Genomic DNA, 25,721 nt, shown 5'->3' on the forward strand with positions numbered 1-25,721 from the left:
CACTATTTACTAAATAATAATAATAATAATAATAATTTTACACACAAATTATTACAACACAGTCTGAACCGTCCCACAGACTGTTGCTAAGTTGTTGAAATGATTTGGAAAAATTGCACAGGCAGGGTGCACAAACAACACAGTGTTGTTCGACCCGTGGGGGCCCATCATGGGTCCTGTTTTGATTATCTGAACCGTTCAATATGTGGAACTCGTTGAGTACTATATGTTTATAAAAAATCACTTTGATCGGATATCACTAACTATATAATTAAATCAGTTTTGTATAAAAAAAAAGGATGGTGTTATAGTTAACGGTTGAAAAAAAACTAATTCGATCAGATAACTATTGATATCCGATCAACTTGATTTTTTACAGGTATATAGTACTCGATAAATTCTATACATCAAACGGTTCAGATAATCAAAACGGAAACCATGATGTCTTTCACGAACCAAACAGTCCCGTCTAATAGAATGCCCGAAAAGTAAACAACCACTTCTTATCATTAATTCACTCCCCCATACGGTACGGCCTATTCCCTACTGTCCTTATTTTCTCCTACACATTTATTTATACAATTTTTAATACATATTTTTTTCGTAAAAAGTCAAAAAGTTAATCCAAATAATCATATTTTTGTACTCAATTTTTTAGTCTAAAAAGTCAAAAAATATATTTATTTAGGACACCCTAAACAACTTCTTATTATGATATTTTCTATTTAATTTTGAATAGAAATTAATTTTAGGAGTAAATTGAAAAAAATTCAAAATACAAAGAGTTAAAATGCGCAAAAAAAAAAAAAAAAAAAATAAAAAAAAAATGTCAAAGTAAAAAAATAATCAAACATAAAAAGAGAAAAATGTAATTTACCCTACTTTAGATATACAAGAAAAAAAAAAAATTAAAATAAAGTTGTGGATTCATAACTGAAGTCTGTGTCACTCCATTGGTCTGTGTTGTAGATATGGCAATGGCTGCTGCTCTTTCATCTTCATCTTCATCTTCATCTTCAGCTCTTTTCTTTTTCTCATCCACAACTTGGAGAGGCCTAGCTGGACCCCAAATATCCAAACAACTCCTAAATCTCAGCGGAATTGCGGCGGCGCGTCCTGGTGGTCGTGGTTGGGGGTCCCACAAAGTCACCGGAATCTCCGCATCGATATCATCTAAGCCCAAGGAGGAGCTACGCACCAGGCCCGATGAGCTAGTCAACTCCATTCTTTCCATGGTTTCTTCTTCTCTTCTTCCTCCTCCTCCTCCTCCTCCTCCTCCTCTTGTGCTCTGCTCTTCTATTTATTTGGTTTGGTTCATTAAAAAATGTGATGGAATTGAATCATCATTCATTCGTGAATTGTGATTAACGATTCCATTTAGCTTAGGTAGTGTTTGTTAACTAAAATAAAACGGAATGAAAGATATAGGAAATGGTCATTCTAAAAAAAAAAGAAAAGAAAGCTAACTAATCACCATTTCATCTCATTCGAATCAACCAAATAGAGCATTAAGGATTGTGATTAATAAGTTTTCTCTATGGCCATGTTTGATTGGGTGGATTAGAGCATGAGATTGAGATTATTATTACGTTGTCCCAATTATCCTAAGTTTGTTTTAATATTTTGGTTTAGCATAATTAATCCAATAAATTTGTAGGATTATTAGTAATAGGTTAGGGATGAGATTATTAATCCAATGAATATTAATCTAATTGGATAGTGAATACCACACTAATTTAATTGAATTATTAATATTTCACTATTAGTTTTGTGAATCAAACATGACCTATGTGTGTTGTGTCTCTCTCTATTTCTATATAGAATAGAATGGTATTCTTTGGTGTCACTCTGCGTTTGTTGGACTGAATTCTTTTTATCTAAGCTCATTCAATTCAAGATTAAATAAACATGACAATCTTTGGATAGGTAAGATTTTATTATTATTATTTTTTAATGCACAGTATACTAATTTTCAACACAACCAGTACGTTGATTAAATCAATATGGTAATGTCATAATTACTTTATAAATATAGGGCAAATTACATATACACCCTTCGAGGTTTGGCTAAATTACAGATACCCCTGAGGTTTGAGAAATTACGAATTCCCCCCTGAATGCTATATTTGCATAAGAAATTAGGGGATAATTTGTTATGAAATATAAACCTCAGGGGGTAAATTGTTATGAAAATACAAACCTCAGGGGGCGGGATGTAATTTCCGAAACCTCAGGGGTATCTGTAATTTAACCAAACCTCGAGGGGTGTATATGTAATTTGCCCATAAATATATTAAAAATTATTTTATATTTTAATATTAATAAACTGTTATGTTTGTCTAATGGTAAAGTTCAGCCCAATTACACAGCAGGAGCTGTGTTTGAACCTCATTGGGGAAGAATTTTTCAAAGATTACTCGACCAGGCGCCCGCGCATTTCACGTTGGCTGGTTTATAGAGCCAGCTACATTCAACCGTCGGTTTTGCCGATTTAATGAAAATAAGCCGTTTATCTAATGGGTCAACTGGTCCGGCCGGTCTTGTTTGGTCTAATAAACATTGCCTAGAAGTCTTTCCCGTCCTTTTATATTTTTCATGGACTGCTTGATGCAGCACAATGAATGAAAGAAATCGGTAGAGAAGAAGAGGAAGAAATAAATAGGGGAGAAAGGGAGACGGTGAGAAAAAGAAGGGGGGAAGAACAGAGAGTTTGTAAAACCTATTAGTAATACAGCATTACATATATAGGCCTATCTATAAGTATCCTAGAAAACCAAGTGTATTTGTTCTCTAGCCAACCCCATCATCAAGAGTTTGTCTGTTCTTTCAGTCAGCATTTAGCTTGAATCTTCAATCTTGAATCTTCAACTACAGAACTGCTCAAGACTCAACTAAGCTTAAAAATAAAATACTAACTCACTGTTGTCTTTAGAATGAAATTGTCAGCATAAAAATGACATGAGGTATCTAGACATTTTTCATCATATGGGACATTCTAAACCTTTACTTGATGGTGATAGATCCCTTGTTTAATATTGCGTACCTCAATTTGTATCTTACTAAGCCCAATCAAGACATGTTCATATTTTACGGGACTTGGAAGTTGGAACGCAAACACATGTTTTTTCAAAGCTCAGCAATGTTCACTACAGGACTTGGAACATAAACACATGTTTTCTCAAAGCTTAGCAATGTTCACAAAAGACAACCATAATGTTCTCATGTATTTGGATTAAGTAAAATTTCATATAAATAGTTATGAGTGATCACTTTCAGTAAACTTGTTTTTTGTGGGAAGCTATGAAACATTGTTATGGGTACAAGTACTAGTATTGGTATAGTACGGGTACGCCGATACGTTAAAATCCAAAAAAAGATCCAAACGAGTACGATTTGGTACGTTTGTAAAAAATATTTATTTTTAAGTTGGACTAACGCAAAAATTGATTAAATGGTTTAATTTTGTTAATATCCAACCTATAATTAACATTAAATGCCAAAAATAAAGGCATAAATCACAATTAAATGTCATTATATTAAATAACTTACAAACCATAGTTTAATTTTAAATCATGTTAAGTATAAAACTAAAAATAAAAAAGAAGTTTAGTGAAATGAGTTTTATCTTTGTAGTAGAAGAAAATATTGTTTCGATTAAGGTATGGTACGGCTTGGATATATACTAGGAATGTGTTTCGTGTACACGGTATGTATGTAGAAGTACCATACAAAGTACCATACGTTGGTAAGTACCTGGTATAGGTACGGCATATTTGTTGAAGTACCCATGCTTCATAGGTGGTGAGATTCTAGAACGCCATAGATCAAGAAGTTTTCTTCTTCTTCTTCTCTGGTATTATTCTTGTACTAACTATATTAATAAAATGCAACTATTTTAGCACTAAAATAATTAGGTGCTCTTTAGACTATTGAAAGTTGGCTTCAAAAGTTTTCCTTTTTCTTAGAGGAAATTTAGGGAAAAAGATTTCATGATTTTTAATTTGGAAGTTAATAGAGAGAATGATCAAATTATTTGTCTATTGAAGGAGAGCTCTCTGGCTCAGTAATTGTATAGTTCAACCCTAAAACACTTAAATTGGCTTTGGGATTGGGAGGCTTGATGAGAATAGCAAAATGAAAAGATATAGGGTGGGGTTTTAGCTGTCAGGTTAGATGGCTACTCAATTGCTTGAATCACTTCTACATTTTCATTTGTGTTTGAATATGTATTTTTGACAATTTGGAATTATGACAATGTGGTTGAATTGAATCTATTCAAGACTTGAAGCATGAATGTAGATATTTAAGTTCCTTTCTTATATAAATTATGATGTTAAGATTCTTATCTTCACGTTATTGGTACCCCTTTTATACTTTATAGATATTGCAATTTCTGTGCATATTTTTTAGTTTTTTCATTATATTAAGGATCTTTTGATATTTTGTTAATGAATAAAACGTACCATCAAGATCTTTCTTTTAATCTATTTGCTGTGCAGGTTATTAATATTTGCTGGTCTCTTGAGGGACCTGCTCTAGTGTCTTTGACAAGCTTAGCAAGATTTAAAAATGAGACATTTAAATAAATCTTCCAGTTTTTTTGGTCTGCTTCTCTCCCTCTCTCTCTCTATACACACACACACACATATATATATATATTGTTTTTTGTTTGTCATTTGTGTTTTCTTTTTTCTTTCTTTCTTTTGGGGGGATTGGAGTGTGTTAGAGGAAATGATTATAGACTGGTAAACCCCATATTTGGAAAAGAAAACAACTTCAAGAGATCAGTAGAATCATGAGAAGCATATTTTAGGTGTTCTGAAATTACATTGCATGTAAAATTCTTAGTTAAATACAAACTTGGGATTACTTAAATTAGGTTGTACAGTTGTACTTGCATAAATGTACTTTAAATAAAAACAGTTTAGCTAAGATGGTAGAAAGATTGATGGACATAGGCTTGAGGAGTTAGAATAACAAATTAGCTTATAATTAATGTTAGGTATATTTATCTATCTATTACCTACAGTGAGCATAATGGAAAAACATCGCCTAGCTAGGCCTGTACAGTTTTCATGTATCCAAAGGCTTGTAATGTTGATTTTAATTGAGTTGGTGATTGATTATATAGTTTTTATTGCACAAACAAGTATTTAATTCTAGAATTGAGAGCAAACACACGAATCTATTATTCATAGATGTTTATGTAGATCACAAGGACCCACCGTAATGTTCGTAAAGTTACATTGACCTTGCCTTCAAGTCATATTATTACAAACCTGATCTTTTTTGGCACGGACATTTGGTGTAGTGAAGACCCCTGCTAGGGTGGGTTTGGGTGGATGGTAAAAGCCTAGAACTAAATTATTCCCAAGTGGCCTACAACTTATGAACTGATTTTGCATCAGACAAAGGCAGAAGCCCTTTTATGTACCTACATGTCAACAAATGATTCATGGTAGAAGTATGGGAGCTGAACTCAATCAGCTTTGGTAGATCCTGCATGTTTTTTTTCGGTCCATTGAAAACATCAACCAAGAGATTGGAATCACAGTCGTCAACCTCAACCTTATAGACAGTAACTAGGTGACAAAAATTAAATCCATCCATATGAACTTGCAGTTCCCTAATAATAGAATTAGATTGAACATTGTATTATAAGGCATAACCAAACTCAGAATTTCCACTCGCATCTGTGGCTTACCCCTCCATTGGAATTTCCTACATTCTTCAATGAGGACCATTAGAGCCAAGTTTTATTGAATTGTTAACCACCAATGCATCTAAAAGCTTAAGCTCTTAGAGAAAGGGTAACTTTTTTATATGCACCTTCATGATTGCTAGCCTTTGCTCCATAAGGCAGGCCAAACACATACAACTATTAATTTATGGTTGTTAGGTGGGTAGTGAGGCTCAAACACGGTTGCTTGCTCTGATACCATGTTGATTTGTTGGCCCCAACTTCTCTAATAGCGTAAGCTCCTAGGAAGACGGGTAACTTGATTATTTATGTTCTCAATCAAGTTTGAAATGCCATGTGAGATTTATGCTAGTAAATCCAGCAAGAGTGAGGTTACTACCAGAGACTTTGAAAGCTTTTTAATATGCAGATATTGCAGCCAGCTCAATCACGTGCCAGCTATTGGGAACTTCTGCTTCAAAATGAGTGTTACTTTCTTTCTAAATCTTCAGAAAGTAGAAAAGAAAGAACTATAATTGGACCATTAGGATTAGCATTGCATTTAGGTCATTGATTATATCACTAATCTAATAATAGATAAGGTTGAACTTACGGAAATATCATTTGCACTAAACACTCCTTTTGAATTGTTGACCAAGGAATTACATTTCTGAAACCTTAACTTTCCAACCTTTTGCGTCGGTAAAATGAATGCAGAATATGTTAATTAAGAATCAGTAAGTTGTATAAGCACAAATAAAAAGCCATACTGATGTTAGCACTTAGGAGTTTCAATTGCTAGATATGACAGTAAACTGAATGAACTCCATGTGATATTGTCTCTTCCATGCTTCCGGATTTTACAACCAATCTCCGAACTGATTATTCGTTTGTTTATTTTCTCCACTAACGTCAATATTGGTATCTCCGTACTTTTGGCCTTTCACTAGCACCAGCTTTAGCATTCTCTTCTTGGTTGTTATTGAAAGTTGTGCTTGTGTTGTTTCTGCTTCTCTACCTCTTTTTAAAATTATGTCTACTAGAAAAGTAACATTTCAGCAATGTCATGTGTGGTGTTTTCCTTTGGTTTTAAAATTTTAGTCATCAAAACAAAATTGTGTCTCTCAATTAGGTTACACAAACAGATAGAGGAGTTTTGCTGACAAGGGATGAACACAACAAGGTAGCTGAAGTGGCCCAAGAATTGGGAAGATTTTGTGTTGATGAGCCTGTAAAATGCCCTCTTATATTTGGAGGTAAAATCCAAGTAATTCCTTGTGATGAAGTCCCATAAAATTTTCCATTTTGCTGAATTAAATTTATCCTTCGTGCTTTCTACTCCCATTCCAGCTACAGGTTCTTATGATTTTGTCTAAAATGCATTTGACTAGTGAAATACCAATTTTGAGAAACAATTATGCTGTCTCTTAAGTAGTTTGTTTGATAATTTTGCTTCATAAATTAATTTTCTTTGTTTTGGGCATTACTTGGTGCAATGGTAAAACCTCGGACTGCCATAAGTTAGAATGCAGGTTTGGTGAAACAATGAAAAAATGGTCCATAATGCATTTAGAAATGTGTTTTTAAGTGATTAATTCGAAGAATAATAGACTATATTTTATTGGAAGTCTAAATGTTAAAAGAAATTTACTTTCACGATTAAAAACACTTCAAATTTCAGTAATGTAATCTATGGAAGCCTACATCTATTGTATCACATTTTAGAGCATGTGGTTTTACATGTGGGGTTTACACAAGATATCAGATTGCCAACAAAAAGAAAGTCCATTAAAGAGTAAAAGGGAAGTCTACCAAAAAAGAAACAAAAAGTAAATCAAAACAAAAAGATCTTCGAAAATGCCTCACATTCTACAGACAGCTCTCCAATCCCTTGAAATTAAAAATGTGGTACCCCTTTGAAAGGAGCCATTGAAACCCAAAAGGAAGCTAACCCAATCAATGCTCACAAGATGTGAATAACCCAATCAATCTCTGGTAAATAAAATACTTTTCACCATAAAGATAAGAGTATTAGGGCAATGAAAAATTTAATGATCTATACTTACTTCTGTCTCCTTACACATAACACACCATTGCAGGAATAAATTGCAATTTGGCCTTCTCTTTTGAATCATTTCATTGGTATTAAGCTTTGTTAAAATATATGTATTATTGATTGATGTTCATGATTGATGTAGATTACAATTACAAGGATTCCTATATATAGAAGAAAATGTGGTAGTAGGTGTAGGAGTGAAGTGGAGGTGGTAGGTGGAGTGTGTGATAGTGGAGGTGGTAGGTGTGGAGTGTGTGATAGTGGAGGTGGTAGGTGGAGATAAATTCTAACAGCCTCCCGCAAACTCAAGGGGGATATGAACTAACCAACTTGAGTTTGGAGATAGTAACAAAACAAGAAAATACATAAAAATAAAAAAGGATAGGAGACACTGTATGGTCGTGTCAGACCATTGGTGAAGACACTGTATGGGGGTGTCATAACGGTGTAGAGGACACTGGATGGCGGTGTCAGACCGATGTAGAAGACAGTTTATGGGGTCATGTCGGACCGTTGTAGAAGACAGTTTATGGGGTCATGTCGGACCGTTGTAGAAGACAGTTTACGGAGTCTTGTCGGACCCTTGTAGAAACTAACCGGAATCAATGTCGGGACAGTTTACAGAGTCTTGTCGGACCCTTGTAGAAACTAACCGGAATCTATGTCGGGACAGTTTACAGAGTCTTGTCGGACCCATAAAGGAGCTAACCGGAATCAATGTCGGGACAGTTTACAGAGTCTTGTCGGACCCCTGAAAAAGTTGCACCCTCAAAAGGTGTGCCCAAATTTGTCAAAAGGCGTGCCATCAAAAGGCGTGTCCACTTTATCAAAAGATGTGCCATGAAAAGGCGTGCCAGTGTGTCGGGCGTCAAGAGGCGCGCGATGCGCGTGGCTGCCTTGGCTATATAACCAAGACGAAGGCAGAGGCTGAGGCAGAGAAAAACTGAGAAAAACCTCTGAAAAAAAAAAACTCTTCTTCGTTTTGCTGAGAGAGACAGTCTGTAACACTCTGTTGCCCAGAAAAATGGCCTCGTCCTCGTCTTCCCGTGGACTGCTCACCCTCTTTCCCGACCTCAACGAGTCAACAAGAGAGAGAACTGGAGCGGTGGCACTGGAACCTCAACCGAGTGCCCCGGAGTTTACTCCGCTGAACTTTCCGATGCGGTCGGTGGAGCAAAGAATGGCAGTGCAGTCGGATGTGGAGGCCAATCAGTATACTTTGAAGGCATGTGTGGAAAGCATGACGACGGTCACAAACTTGTCGAACCGGCTGCAGAGTAGGACAAATGAGGTGCAGCATTTAAACTCCCAGCTGGCTCTGCTCCAACGCATGTATAAGGATGCGCGAGCAGAGATAAGCGTGCTAAGGGCAGAAAACAAGGAGCTGAAGCGGAAGGCCACCGTGATGTTCCGATTTGGAGGGCCGCCATATGCGGCAGTGGAGGAGTATGGGGGAGTGAACGTGCTCGGCGGCGTGGAAAACACGGAGGCAGCACCGTCAAGGACTGCCCAGGACGGAGGCAAGAAGAAGAGACCGGCGGCAGAGTAGAGAAGACAAATTCCGCCTGTGGATGTGGTAGTTTTTTTTTTTTTTTTTTTTTTTTTTGTGTGTTGTAAAAGTGTGATCGGGGTTGATCCCCTGATATGAATAAAATGAAGGTTGTTTTGTTTAATAAGAAAAAGAAAATAAAAGAAAACAATGGATAAAGAAAATAGAGAAAAATATCTGTGGATGGGTGATAAGAAAAACAGCGGTTTTGTTTGTTTTTGTTTTTGTTTTGTTTTTTTTTTTTTTTTTTGTTAAAATATATTATAATAAAAATATATATATATATATATATGAAAATAAAAGAAAAGTGTGAAGGAGTGGGTGGAACCAGCACATGGGTTGGGTTGTATGGTTCAGTATTTTAAAAGATATAGATATATTAAAATAAAAGAAAGGATGGGTGTAAAGTGATGATGATAAAATGAATAAAAATAAATAAATAAATGAGTGTGTGTAATGCGGTGGCTTTATTCAAAAAAAGTGAATAGATTAAAAATTAAAAGGGTTAGTGGGAACCGAGTGGTGTTTGGTCGGTGGAATAGATTATAGGGTTTTGGATGAGTGGGTGAAACATGGTGGGAATAAAGAGAATAAAAAAATAGAGGGTGAGGAACATGAGGATATGAGATAAAGACCAGAAAAAGTAAAAATAAATAAATAAAAGAAAAAGTAGATCGGATGGGTGAAAGATAGGATCGATCTCAGGAACAATCACACGTGCTCCAGCTTGCTTCATTGCAAACCCAACATGCCTGCCGTTGCAGTACATGGCCCACACTGGTACGTTGAACAGCGACGAAGAGGAGCAGCTGCTGCTAACAGTATTGATTTTGGAAGACGAATTGTACTGGTCGTAGTAACCTTGTTTAGAGGCAGAGGTTATGTGACTACGGCTGTACTCACCACACTCGACGAGAGCTATACGAAGAAGGTGGTGCCACCTGCTACTGGTACAGGCCTTCAACAACATGGGATGATCTTCAGAGGCGATTGAAAAAGAGGGTGAAGATGGCAAGCAGGAAGAGGAATGACGGCCACATAACCACGTGCATGTGCAAGGGCCCCCTTTGGTTTCCCAAGTCTATCATCCTCATGTTTGCTTCTGCTTCTGCTCGGAATAGCACTAGCTGATGATCAGATCAGATGAGATGTGATCCATACAACACGGAATCATCAACCTCCAAGACAAGAGAGATTGAGAGTGAAGGTATGTGTAGAAAATTTTAGCGGACTAGGTTGAGGTCCGGCGGGCGGCCAAGGCGAGGTTGCCGCCCGCCGGTGAAGCGAAAAATACTAAGTGTTTAACCTTGCTCTGATACCATGTTATAATATATGTATTATTGATTGATGTTCATGATTGATGTAGATTACAATTACAAGGATTCCTATATATAGAAGAAAATGTGGTAGTAGGTGTAGGAGTGAAGTGGAGGTGGTAGGTGGAGTGTGTGATAGTGGAGGTGGTAGGTGTGGAGTGTGTGATAGTGGAGGTGGTAGGTGGAGATAAATTCTAACAAGCTTCTTGTGAGATAATGTCCAAGCGATGCTCTCATAGGGGAGGTTGGGGGTTCAAGCCTTTGTAGGGGCATGAAGGATGAAACTCCTCTTATAATTTCTACCCAGAGTCTTTTGGATGGCAGAGCAAGAGTCGTGCAGATTTTTTCTGGTACACACTACTGCAGAATCGCAATCAACATTCTTCCCTCTCTAGGCACCTAATGATGGTGAACGCTTAAATAAGTCTGCAAACCATGACTATCTGTTCACCCCCTTTGTTATATGGACTCTTCAAAATAAATCAAATACCTGTGTTGGACACTCGACACTCGGACAACGATGTGGGATATGTGTCCGATACTTTCTATTCGACACTTATCATATATTTGTATTTAACACTATCTTGTAAGTTATATGTATCATTTATTGTATAATTGCTATAAAACACCTTTTTGACGTTGCTATAATATCATTTTATCTCACATAATAGATTAAAAATATAAAAATATGACTCTTTTTTGCCGAGTTTGAACCCTTAAATTTGAGATTTGATGAATCCGACCTCTAGATATGCACTCGATACCCGTACTCGAGTTCATGTACCATAGATTCACCCCTGTTCTGTGCGTCCTTCTCTCCTTATCTGCAAATTCATCTTCCAGCCTAAAAGCACCACTAGCCTTGCAAATTTTTTTTTTTTATAAATATTTTATTAGTATTTACAACATGCATACAAGATTATTCCTAATTTAAAAAAAAAATTACTAAAATAAAAAAAACACTTTAGTAACTATATATGTCAATAGCAAATAAAAAAATTTATCTATTTCAATATTATTTCACAATGTATAATGAAATGATCTCCTATTATTTCACATGTTAGTTAATAATATAAATTTTATCAAGTTGATGTTATTAATATAAGTGGTACATGTCACCTTTTTGTTTGTGTGTGTGTGTGTTTATAAAGCAAATGGTATGTATATATATATGTATATATATATTTTTTACATACATACCTTGGCACCCCGCTAAACCAATTTCTAGTTCCGCCGTTGATCCTAATTTGTCAGTGTAAAATTTATGTATTATTGATTGATATATATTGTTGTGTATTTTACAATTACAAGGATTCCTATTATATAGGAGTGTGTTTGGGAGTAGGTGGAGAGTAGGTGAAGTGGAGGTGGTAGTGGTGTAGTGGGTTAGGTTTAGTGGAGTAGGTGAGGTGGTAGTGGTGGTAGGTGATGGTAAATTCTAATAGCCCCCCGCAAACTCAAGGAGGATAGAAACTAACCAACTTGAGTTTGGAGAAAGTAACAAAACAAGAAAATACATAAAAATAAAAGAGGATAAGAGACACTGTATGGTCGTGTCAGACCATTGGTGAAGACACTGGATGGCGGTGTCATAACGTTGTAGAGGACACTGTATGGGGGTGTCATAACCATGTAGAGGACACTGTATGGTGGTGTCATAACGGTGTAGAGGACACTGGATGGCGGTGTCAGACCGATGTAGAAGACAGTTTATGGGGTCATGTCGGACCGTTGTAGAAGACAGTTTATGGGGTCATGTCGGACCGTTGTAGCAGACAATGTTGTGACAGTTGTTGTGACAGTTTACGGAGTCTTGCTGGACCCTTGTAGAAACTAACCGGAATCAATGTCGGGACAGTTTACAAAGTCTTGTCGGACCCATGAAGGAGCTAACCGGAATCAATGTCGGGACAGTTTACAGAGTCTTGTCGGACCCTTGTAGAAACTAACCGGAATCAATGTCGGGACAGTTTACAAAGTCTTGTCGGACCCATGAAGGAGCTAACCGGAATCAATGTCGGGACAGTTTACAGAGTCTTGTCGGACCCTTGTAGAAACTAACCGGAATCAATGTCGGGACAGTTTACAGAGTCTTGTCGGACCCTTGAAAAAGCTAACCGGTATCAAATGTCGGGACAGTTTAAAAGTTGCACCCTCAAAAGGTGTGCCCAATTTTGTCAAAAGGCGTGCCATCAAAAGGCGTGCCCATTTTATCAAAAGGTGTACCGGACATGATGGCGAGGCGCGTGACTTGGCTTGCGCGCCCAGGTTGTCGTCTAGCGCCGAGCGGCACATGATACGCGTGGCTGCCTTGGCTATATAACCAAGACGAAGGCAGAGGCTGAGACAGAAAAAAACTGAGAGAAACCTCTGAAAAATCCTTCGTGTTGCCGAGAAAGAGAGTTCCTTGTGCTGAAAGAGATAGTCTGTAACACTTTGTTGCCCAGAATATGGCCTCGTCTTCCCGTGGACTGCTCACCCTCTTTCCCGACCTCAACGAGTCAACAAGAGAGAGAACTGGAGCGGTGGCACTGGAACCTCAACCGAGTGCCCCGGAGTTTACTCCGCTGAACTTTCCGATGCGGTCTGTGGAGCAAAGAATGGCAGTGCAGTCGGATGTGGAAGCCAATCAGTATACATTAAAGTCATGTGTGGAAACCATGACTGCGGTTACAAACTTGTCGAACCGGCTGCAGAGTAGGGCAAATGAGGTGCAGCAGTTAAACTCCCAGCTGGCTCTGCTCCAACGCATGTATAAGGATGCGCGAGCAGAGATAAGTGTGCTAAAGGCAGAAAACAAGGAGCTCAAGCGGAAGGCAACCGTTATGTTCCGATTTGGAGGTACGCCATATGCTGCAGTGGAGGAGCAGGGAGTAGTGATCTTGCCCAGTGGAGTGGGAAACACGGAGGCAACACCGGCAAGGATCGCCCAGGACGGAGGCAAGAAGAAGAGACCGGCGGCAGAATAGAGAAGGGATGTCGGGGTGTGGCCGTCTGCAGGAAAGAAAACAAAGCCGTTGTGGTTTGTTGTTGTTGTTGTTGTTTTTTTTTTTTTTTTTTTTTTGTGTGTAAAATTATGATCGGGGTTGATCCTCAGCATGAAAGAAATGACAAGTTTGTGGAATGTTTTTTGTTTTTTTTTTTTGTTTTTTTTTTTTTTTTGGTGGTGATGGGTTGTTTTGTTGTGTTTAATAATAATAATAAGAATAAAAAAATAGATAAAGAAAAGAGAGAATATTTTTGAGTGGAGGATGTTGGGGGATGGTGTAATGTGCAAAAAGAAAAGATAAAAAAATAAAATAATAATTTAAAAAAAAACAGTGAAGCTGTGAGTGGGTTGATATAAAAAATAAAAGAAGGATTTGAAATACCATGCCATTGTCTCCACACATGACATGTTTATGTATAATATATATATAAAACTCACATGGTTTGACCTTAGATGACAGCCTGCCCACCATTACAACAAACCAAGCCGACAAAATCCTCAGAAAATCCCGCACCACGTGATGGACCACAGCCATACCTGCACTAGCCAGCTGGCCAGAACATGGGTGAGTGGTGATGATCTTCTGAGGGGTTTGAGACTTTTCCATAGCCTCACCATTCCCTTTCTTTTCTGCCTCTCCTCTGTTTCTTTTCTTTTCTTTTCTTTTCTTTTCTTTTCTCTCTCATGATGGAGCCTTCTTCCACCAACTCTGTGAATGGCTTCCACTCCATTCCAATACCCCGTTGAATCTCCTCCTTGTTCTTTACCTTGCTCAATATCTGATGTGCTAGAGACTTGTTTCAGATCTTCAAATGGAAATAGAAGCCTCCCACCACTAGTCTCTTGCATCCCAAGCCCATCTAGAGAGAAATTAAGGGTAGGTTTGAATTCCTGCAGAGAAAACGCAGATGAGAAAATTGTGTTCTGATCCGACATCGGCATCGGCATCGGCACAAAGGAAGAATTCAACCCCCTTGAACAACTAATCCCAGTCAGAAGCTCCATAGCTTGATGAACTAGGCTGTGGTGGTGGGACCAGATCAGGAAGTTTCTTTGATGATGATGATGATGAAGATGGTGATGAAGGAGAGAGCGGGAAGTCGACCTTGATGTGGTTGTGGTGGTCCCCAGAATCGTCTTCTCCGACATCACTCAGCAAATCGCCGATGCACAGTAGCGGCCCTCGAAGATGTGCTTGGTGAAACTATCTTCAGAACCAAAACAATCATTCCCAAAATTCCAGCAACACATAATCTCATTCGGAGACTGCAATCTGTGACTAATCTCTGCAACTTGAGTTCTCAGAATCGAAATCTCACACTCAACCCTCAAGAACTCTTGGGTTGTGACATTAAAATTTTGTGATGATCTGATTGTGCATGATGCAGTGGAGTGAAGGCTTGTGTAGAGGTCCGGCGGGCGGCCAAGGCGAGACTGCCGCCCGCCAGTGAAGCAGAATGACTAGGTTGTTAACCTTGCTCTGATACCATGTAAAATTTATGTATTATTGATTGATATATATTGTTGTGTATTTTACAATTACAAGGATTCCTATTATATAGGAGTGTGTTTGGGAGTATGTGGAGAGTAGGTGAAGTGGAGGTGGTAGTGGTGTAGTGGGTTAGGTTTAGTGGAGTAGGTGAGGTGGTAGTGGTGGTAGGTGATGGTAAATTCTAACAGTCAGCATACGGTACCTGGCTAAGCAAGGAAGCCATACCCTACCACCAATAATTTCTCAATCCAGCTGATGAAGTAAATGAAGAGTAGTGAACTCTTGTAATCATAATTTATTTTGAACTTGTTTGTTTTGGGGAAGAAGAGGGACCTGGAATAGCACTTCCGGTGGGGTTTCCACACTGTTATGGTATGGGACTTGGAGCCATTATGGGTGGTCCCTATTATTTTTCTTCTTCATTTAAACTCTCGTATTTCATTTGTATGCCTTAGGATGATTTTGGCTCATTTTGATCCTAATGTCCACTTCGTCGTCTCCACAAAAACACCTCTCTTATTTGAGAATTTTTGAATCCAAAAACAAACAAAGACCTTCTAAAACTCCTAACAAAAGAACCATCATGCTTGGTTCTAGCCACTTCCTTCAAAACATGTATTGCCTAATGCATTCAACCCTCTGAGGCACCGACACTTCAAAACAAGTGTCGTATCCGTGTCGGACACGCGGACACTTCGGGGACACATATGACACACCACATGGCGTGCCCCCTTATTTAACTAATTTATTTTTAGGGGGCACGTTGGGGACACTTCGGGGACACGTTGGAGATATGCCAAGTTGTCTTTTTCCTCATTTTATTTAGTACTTTTGATGAATGTTGAATGTTTGTTATTTTTTTCTTAGATTTAAATACTTAATAGATTATCCATAAAAAAAGATATAAACCGTAAGTGTTAATTTAAAAGTATTTAAAAAAAAAAGAATTAGAGTTAGCTTTTGTTAATATTGATTGTTTGTGGATGGAATAATAATTTAGAGAGCAAATAAAAATATACGAAAACATATTTTATTGTGGTGTCCCTGTCGTGTCCGTATCTCCATTTTTTTGAAATCGCCTTGTCTCGTGTCCGCATCCACATCCGTATCCATATCCATGCCCGTGCTTCTTAGATTCCACCCAAATCCATTGTCAACGAGTAGCAATGCTGTCTGTTCCTCAATGATTTCATCCATCTCTTCTCGTGACACTTTGTATATTTGGATTATGATAATCTTCTGCTCAATCTTTAATTCTCCCACTTAGTTTCCATAGTCTCATCGTGTCTTTTTCTTGGAGGGTTCTTTTTCTTAACTAAATGGAATGTTCAAAACAAAAAGGAATTTTTACACATGTTTTTCTTAACTTATGAAAAGTAATATATCCTAAATAGCACATACATAGACACGTGACATGACATGAATACGATGCCACCTCGATTTTAAAAAAAATACAAGACAAGACACGCTAAGGACACGTTAAAATTTTATATCGTACAAATTATTTATGTCATATATATGAATAATTTATTCAAAGATAATGAAAAACGTGTAAAATAACACTAATTACATTTGACAGCTATATATTTCATAACTTGAACATTAAGATATCATTCATGTAACAATTACATTTTTATAGAACATTGCAACATATGATGTATTCATTTTTATTAATGTTTCAAAGCATACGTCTTTAGATGGTTCAATAAGTGTTGTCAAGGTGTAAGTGTCCGATATTATGAATATGATTTTTTTAATTAAGACATGTTCAAGAAGTGTCAAACACGCATTTACGAGTGTTTGAAGCCAGTGTCGGACACGACACACTTCCTCCGTAGAAGTGTCCATTTTGCTTAGATCTTCACTCGGCATCAATAATGAACATAACTGTAATCACCATCATCATCATCATCAGTTTTCAGAAGTTCATCCATTAACTCAGTTGGCCTTATTGCGCATAACTAGGGGAGAAGGTCATCATCGTCATCACCATCACCGCCATATGTGTAGAGTTCTAGAAAATGTAAATGTTCGTTTTGGTGTGTGATTTCAAAACAATTTACAGTGGAAAATCAGGAGCATCTCATATTCTATATGAATGTGGAAATGCTTTTATTATTATTTTGAGTTATATTATTGAGAAGTTCAGAAGTAGTGTACTTTAGGTTTCATTAAAGCACTATTGATTAATTAATTTATGCTCTACAGAGTGGGATGTGGTGTATTGTTCTGTGCCTACATCACCTGGAGGTGGATACAGGAGTGCATTCGGCCGTCTTGTTTTCAAAACAAAAGAAATGATTCAGTTTGTTGAAGCTCCTGACACTGTGAGGAACAGAGTATCCTTTTCTGTCTTCGGGTTCCTTGATGGAGAGGTCTCTTTGGAAGGTAAACTCCGCTGTCCAAACTACTAATTAATGGAGTTAAAACCATATCACGTAGGAGTGAATTTTAGACTTATGAGATTGGTTTTCCATGAATGAATGGTGAGTAAAGCCTGTCTCAAGGCAAAGTCATTCAGCCAATCAACTGTGAATGTTGGGCAGGTTTTAGTTGTGTCAAAATTTCTCATTTGTCTTCTCATTTGTCTATCTTGATTTGACCATTTGAGGTTCGTGGTGTTTTTTTTTTTTTTAATTTTTTATTTTTAAGACATTAATCTGGTCTAGTGAGTGCCCCTTCTATTCTATGTGCCAACAGTGTTGGGTCTTTAATCAGCATTTGGCAAACAATGTCCAACAGCTTTGAAATTTCAACCTCTGTCTAATCCACTCCATTGCTGATTGGAACAATGAGAAACTCAAATTACAATAATAATCTATGCATTGGCAAAATTTTCATAGTTTCAGGATGAAAAATTAACAAATTTATTATTTTCATTTACTTTTGCCTCTTAATTAATCAAATATCATTCTGACCGTTCAACTAGGCCAATTTTTCAGATTTTTTTTGGAATTCTTGTCATTTAGCCTGGAAGGAGTCAAACCTATTTCACAAATTAGGGAATCAACACCCATATATAGTTAAGTTTAGAATGTCATCAACTAGAGCAGAGCTGAGCAATCTGGCTTGTTATTCTCCTACATTAATACATCTGGATCAAGTTTTCTTATATTTCCTTGCCTATGGTCTTGAGATCTGGTTTTTGGAGAATGCGTATTCTAGCTTTAGAAGGCTAAGGTGGACAGGTGCTTGAAATCCTTCCTCCCACTTCTTCCTCTCACGCTCCACAACTTTCCACAACTTTGATTTTGGATCATTTAGTTAAATTGATCAGAACACCTATGCTCGTAATTAAAAACCATCAGGCATGATTTCAATGCTTGGTCACTGTCTGTCACTATTTTTTTTTTTGTGGCAGTCTCGCTGGTTCATTTGTACTGCATGTAATATGTGCTTGTGCTATTGATGCAAGTAATCATGTCATGTGCATATAATGTGTTGTATTAGTTAGTTAGAATATTAGTTGGTGGTTGAGTTGGTTGCCTATAAATAGGGGATGTGTGTCACAACCAAATTTTGATTATTTGAAATAGATGTTTTCAGAGATTTGTCTGTTGGATCTCAGTTGAGATTTTCTCTGTTTGATATTGGATTCATCAGCTATTGTGTGCGATCTTATTTTGTTTTGGTGAATTTTCTTTATGAACATAGGAAAATTGAAGGCTCTGGATGAGAAGTGGATTCAGGTAGTATTCGAGCCACCACAACTTAAGGTTGGAGCGTTAGAGTTCCAGTATGGTGGTCAGAGTGAGGTTAAGTTGGAAATTACATACATTGATGACAAGATTAGATTGGGTAAAGGCTCCAGAGGTTCTCTGTTTGTTTTCCAAAGACTCTGATGTGCTATCTATATCAAAGGTTTATTGTAATTATTTCTACTTGTTTTTATATTTACTTTCCGGTGTCATGTGTTGTTTCGCACTGCAACTGACAGATTTTTTTTTTGCCAATTGGAACTTACTCCTTGTCCTTTGGATGGTTCATAGCCAAAATTAGTATTTTATTTTAAATTACACTTGGAAGTAATTTTAAGGGTAATGTTTCATCAAAACCCATCGGTGGTAATTTCCAATCGGATGAGGCATGAAAGCAGACTGATGGAAAGCAGACTTGCCATAGCCAACCAACCTAACATCAGATAAAAGAGCCTTTGGTGAGGATATACTGAACTTGATTAGGTCATCCCCAGATTTTATGATCTTGGAAGGATCCAAGGGGTCCATGTTGAAGCTTATCTGGGGAAAAAAAAAAAGAAAAAAAAGTAGTTTGTTGGCAAAACGAAATCAATCTTACTGTAGTTGATTTAGTGTGTATTGACCACAGTTTGTATAGTCTGAAAAAGGATTCACTTTGCGGAAATGCTTGTTTGGCGCAACTTCTCTACGAAGTAAGGACTTTCTATCATTAGACTTTGGCAATAGTCCTTCAAGAAAAGTGAAGTGCCAACAACCGTGTGGTAGTGAGGAAGTGAGGAGCACGGAAGGTTTACAAGAAGGGATGAGCAACGTCGGTAGCGAAGAGGGGCTGCAAGAAAGGTTGAAATATGTGATCTAAATTCACTTCAAATAGAACCCTATGTACGAATTATTCACATATTCTTCTGAATTTTATGTATTTGCGGGATTAATTTGGAGCCTTATCATATTAAATTTAAATTACTAGTACACACTTATTTTCATGATCAAAATTTGATAAAATATTTTAGGTAAGTAGGACTACTAGTTTTGTTTGAACCGACATGTCGCTTTAATTCGTCTAATTACTTGAACAAATGAGCATTGAGTTGTAATTGTTTTGGGTGGATACATTGAGTTGAGTATTTTGTTTTTTTTTGTTTTTTTGAGTTGTAATTTGTTTGGTTATAATGAGACAAAGCCCCTCTGATTACTATTAGGTTTTATTTGAGTGATAGAAATCTTAAAGTGGGAAGTCCAAAGCCTTGTGGTCTAGTGGACATGAGGGCAAGACATAAATGGTTGCAAAAAAATGATTGGGAGGTTCAACTCTTTCTAGATATTAATTTAATAATTAATTATTGATTTTTGTTGAAAAAAAAAAAAAAAAAAAACTTAAGTGAGAATGAGCATGTATCAATGTTATATAAGCCTTTGGTATAGTTAGGAATTCTCAATAGAAAAATGATAAAATTTTAAGTAAATTACATGAACCTCCACTAGATATTAACAAAATTACAATTGGCTCCAATAGCATGAAAAAAAAAAAAAAAAAAAGAGGAAAAGAGGAGCTCCTCCTCGAATGGATTTCAAAAGTGAACTCTTTTAACATAATGTGAGAAGACAAAAATAACCTCAACAATAAAATAGACAAAAAAAAAAAAAAAAAACAATCAAAGAAAAAGAAAACTTGAAATGGTCGCAATTTCTTGTTTCTCCATTTCTTCCCACCACTAGTTACCACTCCATCTTTTCACTTTCCTCAATCACCATACACCCACCCCGCAACCACCCCTTTCCCCTCTACCACCACCACCACATCAAAATCAAAACCCAATATAACAATATTAAAACTCAAATCACTCGAAATTACCGTCAAAATCAAACCATATTGTTGAAACCCTAACCCTTATCATTAGAACCCTAATTCCACTGCCACTATCAAGAATGGTGGTCCACCACCAACCCTAACCCCAACCCCAACCCAACCCCAATACCACCATTCCTTATTGATTACAGCCACCAATTCAACCCAAACCACGAAACCCAAAAATAAACAACAAATAAACAAAGATGGAGAAGGGAAAACACAAAATGTTATCAATCACGGAACACCATTATGAGAAGATAATGTTAGTAGAGGTGAGATCGTGCTGGGAGCGGGAGAGAGAGAGAGAGGGGAAACAAACTCGGAGAGCGAGGAACAGTAAGACTGTGATCTATGGTGATAAAAAAAGACATGAATTTATTTAATTTAATTTATCATATAGGTTTTGATAGAGTTGAATGGAGAAAAAAAATTCATGTAGATGATTTCACTTGATTGAGATATAAGATTTAGCTTGATTTGAAATGTCAAATTTCTATTAAAAAATATGGGACTTTGTTTGCACCAAAAATTTAATTTCTTTGACGATGATGAATTCTTCAATCAAACTCTCTGTTGACTTTACAACGTTGCAGCATATTTGAAAGGGTGATGGTGCATAATTGTTTTTGGAAGACTTGAGATGAAAACACATGGCACTTCAAAAGGAGATCAAGAGGAAGTTGTTAGATGGCCACATGTCATTGTAGAAGGATGGTAGTTTTTAGGGTGGTTATTGGTAGTTATTGTAGGGTTTTATATCTATTAATATGTAATTTGTGTTCATTTGTAAGGATCATAAAACAACATCAAAGACATTTCTCTTTTTGTTTCCCATCTTAGGAGTAATTTATCTTAATTTTTATAGGTAGAATAGCATTAGATTGTAACAAAATTCTATTTATCGACATAATTTTTACTCTCTTTGAAGAGTAATGAAATTATTTTTTGTTATTCTTCAATTTGTAGCTAAATCGTCTGTTGATTGTGACTTTACAGAAATTTTGTTAACAAAATTGGACTCTTATTTCTTACTTAGTTTAGTTATGTGGTTCGTAGTAAGAGATAGATAATTAAAAATCACTTTTCTATTTTCTTCCAAATGCTATAATCATGGGAACTTAGAATCACATTCCCATCTATTCCCATTCTCCCTCAAGATTATTTTCAGCAAAGTTATTATTAATAATAATTTTTTTATATTATTAAATTAGTATCCAATTTAAACTAAGATTATTAATTAAGAGAAATAATAGATGAGAGGGTGATTTATGATCTGGAGTTGGGCCGAGGTAACGGCCGAGCAGGTTGAGAGCCCAACGGTGCATGGGGCCGAGATGATCGACTATCCGCCCAGAGATGGGCTGCCAGAACTTGGGCCGGGCAGAACTTGGGCCGAGTGTGTGCCGCCCCAGACCGTAAAGAAGCTGCTCGGCAAGGCAGTGCTCGGTCAGACCGAGCTGCTCGATCAGGGGATGGCCGAAGCCAGACAAGCTGAGTGACCGGCGCCTGGAAATGCGTGGTCAGCCGAGGTAACTGTTTGACAGGCAGAAAGGCCGACCACAGGAGGTGCCTCGGGCTAGGCTTTGCCGAGATGCCGCCTAGCCCGGTCCTCCTTGGTCTTAGCCAGTGAAGTGCTTGGGTATGAAGCACGGCACGACACAGCAACGGATAGAGCAGCTCGGCTGCCGAGCTCCAGCTGTGATGGCAGGCAATTGAGATTAGGTGACGTTCAGCAAGGTTTATGTTGACAGATGGGATAGCGGAGCCACGTGTCAGGAGATGACTGGGAGTAGATATGGGGCACAGAGGGTATATAAGCATGTCTGCGCCCCCCATATGCGACAGATGAACACTTTGTAAGGAATTTCTTACACTTAAACTCCTCTCTCCCTCTTTCTCTCTATCCTAAGGTGTGTGCTAACTTGATCGTTGGAGGGTTTTTTCGGCCACACACCGCCGGGTAGCTCACCATTATTTGCGCGCAGGTGATCGGACATAAATGGAGCTTGGAAGAAAGGAGTACGGGCTTACCGGAATATTTGCTCCCCGCACAATTGGCGCCGTCTGTGGGAAACTTGACAGACAAAACCTTGTCTTCCAGGTTCATCTGATCGCCGTCTATGGCGAACAACGACGAGTTTCCGTTGTCTGCCATAGACGGAGCTACCCCAGAGTTCACCCGAAGGAGAGAAGGTCCTTCCGCCATCCATCCAATGGCGGACTTGGGGACGCCCACTAGAGGACAGTCAATAGACGCGCGGGATAAGCGCGGAAGAAGTCATGGCCATTCGCGGAGTCCAGACGGTCACTGGCGGAGGAGAGACTCACACGCCAGGCGACTGGAAAGTAAGTTGAGAGACCAAGATGCTGTCATCCGGCGAATGGCGGCGGAGATGGAGGATCTGAAGCGGCATGTCAAAGGGAAGGGTGTAGCTGGAGTGGGAGACCACAGTGAGCGCACCCCATCCCGTCGTTCAGGTGGCCAGAGTCAGCGACGTACTTAGTCCATATCTATTACCAGAAGTTACCAGGTTGGTGATTCCGACGCGCATGCAGAAAAGTCTAGCGCGCAAGACAGCACCTACAAACCCTCACGTCCGGTGACGACGTCGAGGTACACTTACTCTACTCAGTCGGAGGATTTATGGGCGGTCTTAAAGGAGCGGGCTCGCCGGCGCGAAGCTCAGAGAATACCTGCCTTCCAGCGGCTATCTTACGGGGTTCACGCCAGCGAGGAGGTCGGAATGCCTCCACCCCGCCAAGCAGTGCCACTCTTTGAAGATACAGACTTGGCTAGGCTGAGTGCCACCCCTTTTTCCCTGGAAATAGAAACAACACCGCTTCCGACAGGCTTCCACCAGCCAATGTTCACACTTTACGACGGAAAAACCGATCCATATATGCATGTGACCCACTTCCGACAAGTTATGGCCGGACATAGGCGCAATGACGGACTTATGTGCCTAATCTTTCCGTCAAGTTTGGGCGAGCTGGGCTTAAAATGGTTCGAGAGGTTGCCGGAAGGGAGCATACAAAGGTGGCACCAGCTGGCCGAGGCGTTTGTTACACGCTTCAAAACCAACACAAAGACTCCAAAGGAAGTCGATCATTTGCTGAGCGTCAAGATGGAACCGAGCGACACACTGAAGGTATACAACTCAAGGTACTGGGAAACCTTCAACGAGATCTTGGACTGCCCAGTCAACCTTGCAATCACGCAATACAAGCGTGGTCTCCCGGTCGGACATAGACTGCGAGACTCGCTTACCATGCACCAGCCGACCTTCATGGGCCAACTCATGCAGCGCATCAATGAACACATCCGAGTAGAGGATGACGCGTCAGCTTCTACTGTGAAGGCCACTCCGGTAGCAATAGACAAGAAGACAGCAGGCAAAGTGCACGCAGTTGGGCAAGAGTCTAGCCGCTCAAGTGACCGAGCAGAGGAATCGGACCGTGGCTCGAACCGTAAAAACCGGGGTAGAGGACGTCGGAATGACCGGGATGACTACCCCCGAGATGACGTAGCGGACGCAGACAGAAGGATGAAGGCAAGGACTGGCATAACCACGGTCTTCAAGATTCCAATCTATCGCATACTTAGTGAAATCCGAGACGAGGAGTATGTCCGGTTTCCTGCTAAGTTGGGCGATGGACAAAAGGGCTATAATCCGCGGTATCGTTGCACGTTCCACCGGGAGAGAGGCCACCGGACTGAGGATTGTTTGCCTTTGCGGCAACACTTGGAAGAGCTGGTTGCGGCCGGGCATCTAGACCTTTACATTGATGGCGGCGTGAAGCCGAATCAGGCTCCGGTCGATCCCAGGGGACGGGATGACCGAGACGCACCACCATAAGGAGTTATTAATGTCATCCACGGCATCGTGGAACCGGAGCGTGTTTGCGAACTCCGGGGCATGATAAAAAAGGTAGAGCATATGAGGGAAGTTTTGTCGGTACAGCCTGCCATCAAAAGGGGGAAGATTGAAGAAAAAGACGTGATTAGTTTCACCTCAAGGGATCTAGAGCGTATCCAGACGCCGCACAACGATGCCTTAGTAGTGACACTACGCGTCAAGGACTTTGATGTTAAGCGGATCTTGATCGATCAGGGAAGCTCGGTCGAGATCATGTACTATGATGCGTTCAAGCAGCTTAAACTCCGGGAGACAGACTTGGCGCCGGCAACTTCGCCACTAGTCGGATTCAACTCACAACCAGAGTGGCCTTTGGGAAAGATTATCCTGCCGGTCAAAGCGGGATCCGTGGTCAAACAAGTTGAGTTCTGGGTGCTACAAGTGCCTTCGACGTACAACCTTATCCTTGGAAGGGGATGGCTACACGCCATGCAAGCTGTAGCATCGACTTATCACCAGGTGATGAGATTCCCCTCGGTTATGGGGGCAATCGAGGAGATTTGGGGCGATCAGGTCATGTCCAAGCAGTGCTTCGTGGCGGTCAACGGGAGCCGGGCTGCCAAAGGATTCGTTCAAATGATTGAGGGACCGAAGGACCAGGGTGTCTTGGATGATGTGGGCACCAAGGCCGAAGACAAGGCTGTTGAGGAATTGGTTGAGGTGCAAATTGATACGGAACAGCCGGACAAGTTCTTCTTGCTCGGCTCTAGTCTCACGGCCGTAGAGAGGACCGAGATGGTTGAGTTTTTAATGGCCAACATCGAAGTCTTCGCGTGGTCGCCCTACGACATGCCTGGCCTCGATCCAAGTTTCATCTGCCACCACCTCAACGTCTACCTTGGAGCAAAGCCAGTCATCCAGCGAACAAGGAGATCGGCACTGCATCACGCCGAGATAGTTGCAGAGGAGGTTGAGAACCTGCTTGAGGCACGAGCAATTCAGGAAGTGCACTACCTTCGGTGGATTTCCAACACAGTAGTGGTGCCCAAGAAGACTGGAAAGTGGCGAGTTTGTGTCGACTATAAGACAGTCAACCGAGCTTGTCCCAAAGACAGCTTCCCTTTGCCGCGCATTGACCAGCTAGTGGACTTGACGGCTGGACACAACAGGCTCAGTTTCTTGGATGCCTACCGCGGCTACCATCAGATCGCCATGCACGGGCCTGACCGAGAGAT

General features: G+C 39.4%; 1 protein-coding gene across 1 annotated transcript; it reads left to right on the forward strand.

Annotated features, from left to right (window-relative positions):
- Window positions 1-806: 806 nt before the first annotated feature.
- LOC114293764 (putative plastid-lipid-associated protein 8, chloroplastic) lies at window positions 807-19,077 on the forward strand. The gene is made up of 4 exons (XM_028237882.2): window positions 807-1,235; window positions 6,813-6,936; window positions 17,291-17,470; window positions 18,737-19,077. Exons 1-4 carry the CDS (start codon window positions 972-974, stop codon window positions 18,922-18,924), a joined length of 756 nt encoding a protein of 251 aa, XP_028093683.2. The 5' UTR covers window positions 807-971; the 3' UTR covers window positions 18,925-19,077.
- Window positions 19,078-25,721: the final 6,644 nt, after the last annotated feature.

This window comes from Camellia sinensis, chromosome 10 (genome assembly GCF_055761805.1).
Source record: "Camellia sinensis isolate YWXY chromosome 10, ASM5576180v1, whole genome shotgun sequence".
Classification (NCBI taxonomy): domain Eukaryota; kingdom Viridiplantae; phylum Streptophyta; class Magnoliopsida; order Ericales; family Theaceae; genus Camellia; species Camellia sinensis.